This window comes from Orycteropus afer, unplaced genomic scaffold (assembly GCF_000298275.1).
Source record: "Orycteropus afer afer isolate SDZICR_OR568_19922 unplaced genomic scaffold, OryAfe1.0 scaffold00026, whole genome shotgun sequence".
NCBI lineage: Eukaryota > Metazoa > Chordata > Mammalia > Tubulidentata > Orycteropodidae > Orycteropus > Orycteropus afer.
In genome coordinates this window covers 18,604,462-18,610,874 of record NW_006921613.1, presented here as the reverse complement: position 1 = coordinate 18,610,874, position 6,413 = coordinate 18,604,462, and the positions used below count along the sequence as shown (strand labels likewise).

At 39.4% G+C, this 6,413-nt stretch overlaps 1 protein-coding gene across 1 annotated transcript in view; it reads left to right on the top strand.

Moving 5' to 3' along the window:
- The window catches only part of GANC (glucosidase alpha, neutral C), a 109,745-nt gene that overhangs the window by 99,384 nt on the left and 3,948 nt on the right, over nucleotides 1–6,413 (top strand). Inside the window, exons 20-21 of the mRNA XM_042783698.1 lie at nucleotides 3,391–3,465; nucleotides 4,949–5,062. Coding sequence (XP_042639632.1) covers nucleotides 3,391–3,465; nucleotides 4,949–5,062 — 189 coding nt within the window. The remainder of the gene's footprint in view (nucleotides 1–3,390; nucleotides 3,466–4,948; nucleotides 5,063–6,413) is intronic.

The following is a 6,413-nucleotide window of genomic DNA, read 5'->3' as shown; positions in this document are numbered from 1 at the left end:
AACTGTGGTCAATGACATGAGACAAAGTATATGTGAACTGCTGTATGGAAAGTGAATTTGCTCTGTAAATCTTCACCCAAATCACAATTTAAAAAAAAAAAAAGATCTTTAATTTATTCATAAATGTTACCATTTAAGGTAATACCTTAAATTATTAAAGGAGCTTAAGAAATGAATACAGGTTTTCTCCACTATCTGAAAGTAGAGCATTACTCTGAAACCTATTGTAAGCTGAAAGAAGCAATCACCATTACTTTTATTTATTTATCTATTTATCTATTTATTTATTTTTAGAATATGTGCTGCCAAAGCAAGCACTCACCATTACTTTATGTGGGAGCAGTCCAAGACCCAAAAAATAACTTACCAAATCATACCAAATAACACATGAAACCTAAAACAACACTAGCATATAGTGTTTACAGACACAGTTCAAAGCTGCAGTGGCTTGATGCAGAAACACTGAGTGTAGTTCCTGGGGAAGGAGCCTGGCGATTCCATTCTCTCTGCCCAAGTGCGCTCTGCCTCTTTAATGGCTCGCTGCCAAACAAACGCTGAATACTAGTTTAGCTTTTCAGTTGTTTTCTTAAAATCAAAACTCCTCTTCGGATCTCTTTCAGCTAGTAAAAACGGTACTAATGTAGGTTTTTTGTAAAAGAGAAGCAGCATAAAGCGAACTTCCGAAAAGTAACAACAATACAACGGACTGCTATCCAGTGCGATTTGACTCACAGTGACCCCTCCTTGGGTTTCTGAGGCGTAGTATCAGAAATAGAAGGCAGGAAGGAGACAGAGAGAGTCCTTGAGCATTGCAACATTGCCACAGGCTACAGCAGCAGAGGAGGAGCCTTGATAGATACTAAGCTGATGTCGGACTGCCCTGTCAAGATATTCCTGGACTGTCATGGCAAGTGGTGAGGTAGCTAAGCCAGATCATACTTGCTGCTACAGAAGTAAATTGCCCAACCTTCCTTCCGAGGATTGGCTGGTGGGTTTGACCCACCAGCCTTCTGATTAGCCATCAGATGCTTTAGGCACTATGCCACCAGAGCTCCTTTTGAAAAGTAAGGAGTACCTATGTATCTTTTTCAGGGACCACTATTTTGCTATCACAGTAAGCAGGCTTTTCTCTAGAATGTTAATGAATTTTGTTCTTCTTTGTTTCTCCAGTAATTTGTAGTTCTGAAGTGGAAGCCTCTTTACAAAGTTTTCTCTTCCCAGATGAAATGTGAGAAAAAGATTAAATGTAGCAACAACTAAATATAGTGTCCTGCTTAGCATTTGTGCTTATAGTTTTTCACGTGGATTCTAACAAAGGTTGTGTCGAAACAGTAGGCTCCCATTAAGGGCTAAGTAGGGTCCCCTCCCTATTGAGCCACTAATTTTTACTAGTGACCTGTCATCACTGCAAGCACATTGTTGTGACTATGAACTATATTCCTTCAACACTATTTTCCAGAGTGTTCTGTGATTGTTTCTCTTGCTACATCTTCACAAACACTGGGTAAAAGAACCAAGCTATTTCTTGCCAAGCCTGCCCCTTTACCTCAGTTGATTAGTTGTGTAAGGAGGCTATCAGATGTGGCTAATTCAGTCCCTCAACTGTCACTTGCCCCTTATTTGTGTATGGTGTATTCCCTAACCTCCTTAAAGTCTTTGCTTGACTCTCTCTTCAATGAAGCCTTTGCTGACCATCTATTTAAAATTACAAACTACTGCTACTGTCCCCTAGTGCTATCTAGCCATCCTGTAGCCTTTATTTTTCTCCCCAGAACCTGCCACTTTCTAGCAGTCTATATATTTTACTGATTCGTTTTGTTTACTTTCTGTCTCTCTAGCTAAAATTTTAGCTCCTTGAGGGCAGTTATTTTTTCTGCCATGTTTATTCTCTATCATCAGTACCTGGCACATAGTGCATACTTGCTCGAAGATAGTCTCTAAGCCTGACCTATATCGTGCTTTGTACCACTTAAACCCATCTTAGGTTGGAGATCTTTGTATATGGCACCTGCATAGATCCTTCACCTCTCATTGTAATTAGTTCTGGAAATAGTGGACAGGTAATACCCAAATCTTATCTGAACCAGTTTTTTACCTTTCACTGCTACCATAAAACTATTAGAATTGGCCAAAGAGAGAGGGAGAGAGGAAGAAAGAGAGAGAGAGATACCAGAGAAAGACTTTACAGGGGGAAAAAAAAAAAAAACCTATGACAGTATCCTCCATAAACATAGACACTTAAATCCTTGACAAAATGCAAAATGTTAGCAAACTGAATTCAGCTAAAGATAATATCATGACCAAAGCAGAGTTGATCTTGTTAAAAGTTTACTGTAGCTAGTGATAGTCAAGTCATAGATAGTCTTATCACATTCACAGCAGGACAGTGACAGACTCAACAGCCCTGCTATATAAAATTCAAAACCCACTGCCATCAAGTTGATTCTGACTCATAAAGACCCTACAGAACAGAGTAGAGCTGTCCCATAGGGTTTCCAAGGCTGTAAACCTTTACAGAAGCAGACTGCCACATCTTTCTCCCATGGAATGGCTGGTAGGTTTGAATCAATGACCTTTTGGTTTGCAGCTGAGCATTTTAACAACTTTGCTACCAGGGCTCCTCTGCTATATACAGGATATAATAATCCTAGGATGAATTTATGAAATACACTCCATGGCTGCCAGGAATTATACTGGGTTAGAAGGGAGAAAAAGAGGTTTTTGTTTTCATGCTGATTCCTATTGGATATCTTAAGGATTTATCCCATCAAATTACTTGGTGGGACCTTTTTGGTACTTCAGCAACTAAACCCTCTTGACAGGAATCCCAGATGAGAATTTAAGCTTTATCCCTTTCCATGCTCATTTTAAAAAAAAGATACGATGAGAGAAACCCAAGTTTCTATTGTCTTTCTCCCAGGATATCTGTTTCCTTCTCCGACACTTCTTTTCTCCCGTCTCATTTGTAATTTATTAGCTTACAATGTGCTTTTCTTCTTTTTTTTCCCTGAAATTTTTCATGATCTCTTCTACTCCTAGAAGCATTAAATTTTTATAATCCCATCTTCTATGAGGGTAAGAACTATGTCTTTTCTGTTTACTCATATATATACCAGCACCCAGTACAGTGCCTAGCACATAGTGCATTGTTCAGTAAATAATTTCTGGATAGACAAATGAATGGTCTTTTTGTCAAATTAATAAGTCACAGTACTTAGTTGGTCTTTTGGGATATTGGCATATACTCTTCCTGACTCCTACCCAAGATATACAATACTTACTTTAGCTTTTGGTTATTTGATATCCAGATAAGTGAATGTTTTACTGTGTAATGTAATCAGGAGCAGAGTTGCTCATATGCTCTCTTCACTGGGGTCTGTTCTCTTTTAGGTCTGGTATGACTCTAAGACATTTGCTCATTGGGAAGGCGCACGCAGTGTGAAGATCCCAGTAGCCTTGGACACTGTAAATTATTTTCAGACTATTATTTTTACCTGTTGTGTCTATGTAGAAAGAACCAAGATTGTTAGTGTCCTGCATGATAACACGTACATAATGTTGTTGTTGTTATGTGCTGTTGAGTCGGACCGGATTCATAGCGACCCCTCCTTGGGTTTCAGAGGCAGCAGCACTACGGAAGTAGGATTGCCCAACCTTCCTTCCGAGGAGTGGCTGGTGGGTTTGAACCGCCAGCCTTCTGGTTAGCAGTCAAGTGCCTTAGGCACTACTCAACCAGACCTCCCACACATACATATAGAGATAAAAAGTAGATTAGTGGTTGCCTAGAGCTGGGGCAGAGGGAGGGTTTGTGGGAAAATGATGAATACCTCCTAATGGGTACAGAGTTTCTTTTTAGGGTGATAAAATATTTTAAAATTGATTGTAGTGATGGTTGCATAGCTGTAAATATACTAAAGCCATTTAATTATATACTTAAAATGGGTGAATTACATGGCATGAAAATTATATCACTGTTTGCAAATGTGGGGAAAAGAAAGATAACATATACTCAGATTTCACAATTGTTAGGCCAGAGTAAACTCAAGCCACCAACATTTCAGTTGGCAGCTTCCTCCAGGTGTCAGGCCCTGATGAGACAGCCTAATAAGACAACCGAGGTGGCAGTTCACTCTTTAGCAAAGCCTTAGAAATAAACATGTGTACTACACTTAACAGGAAAATTACAAAATACAGAATAGGAAAGGCCACTAATAGAATGGGCAGAATATAGTTCATCACTTAGAAGAAAAAAACACTAAAGACAGATTGTATTAATTTCCTGTGGCTGTCATAACAAACTATCACCAGCTTGGTGGTTTTCAACAACAGGAATTTGTTCCCTCACAGTTCTGGAGGCTAGAAGTACAAGGGCTGCCTCTGAGGATTCTAGAAGAGACTCATTCCTTGTCTCTTTCAGCTTCTGGTGGTTCCAGGTGTCCTTGGTTTGTGGCTGTAGAACTCCAGTATCTGCTTCTGTCTTCACATGTACTTCACCTCCCTGTGTCAGTCTATTTGATCTCTTATAAGGACACTTGTCATTTGATTTAGAGCTCACCTGAGTAATCCAAGATGATCTTATTTTAAGATCCTTAATTTTTTTGCAAAAACTCTTTTCCAAATATCTATGACATTCATAGATAGGTTCCAGGGGTTAGGATATGGAGGGCTACTATTCAACCTACTATATAAGTATAGATTTTTAAACAATTAGTGAAAAATGGGAAGTCTCCCATTAATTAAGAAGTTAAGCCATTTTGTTAGTGTTTAAAGTTTTTTTCTTTTAATGCCATCGTCCTCATATTGGGAAATGCCATCTCTGTGCCCACAAATTTATTTTGACCTCCAGTCTGTACTTGTAAAGATGTAAGTATGAGTCATATGTTAGTAAATGTTTTTAAATTCTACTTTGAAATCTCCTTATAGAATACTCCTTCCCTGTTCTGTGTAGATACCAGTGTTTCAGCGAGGTGGAAGTGTGGTACCAGTAAAGACAACAACAGGAAAGTCCACAGGCTGGATGACTAACTCCCCCTATGGACTCCGGGTAGCTCTAAGCTCTAAGGTATTTGGAAAATCTGTTACCTTTGCACATCACATTTGTTACTCCTCTGTCTACAAGGAACTCTGGTAGCATAGTGGCTAAAGCACTTGACTGCTAACCAGAAGGCTGGCGGTTCAAACCCACCATCCACTCCTTGGAAGGAAGGTTGGGCAATCCTACTTCAGCAGTGATACTGCCTTGGAAACCCAAGGAGGGGTCGCTATGAGTCGGGGCCGACTCGACGGCACATAACAACAACAACAACAACTGTGTCTACAGTGGTAGCCTTTTGCATGTATGACACCATGTAAAAGTGGTGATTCCCATGTATGAGATAGGCATTTCAGATATTTATCTAGTACTGAATCATTGTCTAGCTTGTCTGACAATGGCTTGATCTTAATGGAACTCTGAGATCAGGGAAAGATAAAAATGTCCTTGTGGAGCACTGTGACGCTGCTGCTCTGCAGCTTAGCATTGATTACTACAGGACTAAAAGCTCAGTGGGCCAGAGACATCCTCTTTCAGTGGATTAGCCCTGAAACCCAGTCTCCTATAAAGTGGTTCCTGTGCCTCTACATTTCAGGGACACCATACCCACACAGTGACTTCTATTCTCATTACTGACTCCAACCACTAAAATCTTTCTGGATGAGGCCCAGGAGGATCCAGAACTGATCTGTCCTTTTGAGATCTTTTGAGCCAATTGAAGCCTGTAGCCAAGTCCCCTCCTAGTCCCTGTTTACCCAAATACAGTACAGGGTCAACACGCACACAACGTCTTACTCTTATGCAGATATTATAAAATAATCAAGTAAGCTGCAGCTTTCTTTTCCATCTGTTTGATAGTGGATCTGTCTTCTTGGGCCAAACTGTGAGCCTTTGAGAAGCCACAGAATGAATATAAGAGACTAGAACACCACAGCCCAAAAAGCATGTCAATAAAAATAAATTGCCATACTTTCATTGAATGCTGTGACTTTTTTGACATGTAAGAGGAGTTTTTCTACTAAAGAAAGGAGGAACCAGACATCATTTTATAAATTGAAGGTCTTCTAGAGATAGTTGATTTCATTCAGTATATATTGATTTTTTTTTTTTTTTTTAAACTTCAGTTTCATTCTGTAAACTTCTTGACCTTGTTATCACATTCTGGGATAGTATTTTCAGAGAATCCACCTCTGCCACTAACCATTCTTCACAGTTCAGATTACTTTCAACAAGGCCTAGTTCTTTGTGTTCCTTGTGTGTCACCTGTATTTTCCTCTCGTGTATCACTATCTAGTCAGGAGAGATTGAGTATTCACTGTATGTGTTTGTCTGACTACTTTGTACAACTTGAACATTGAGCTTTTGTTCAACATAGTTTTTT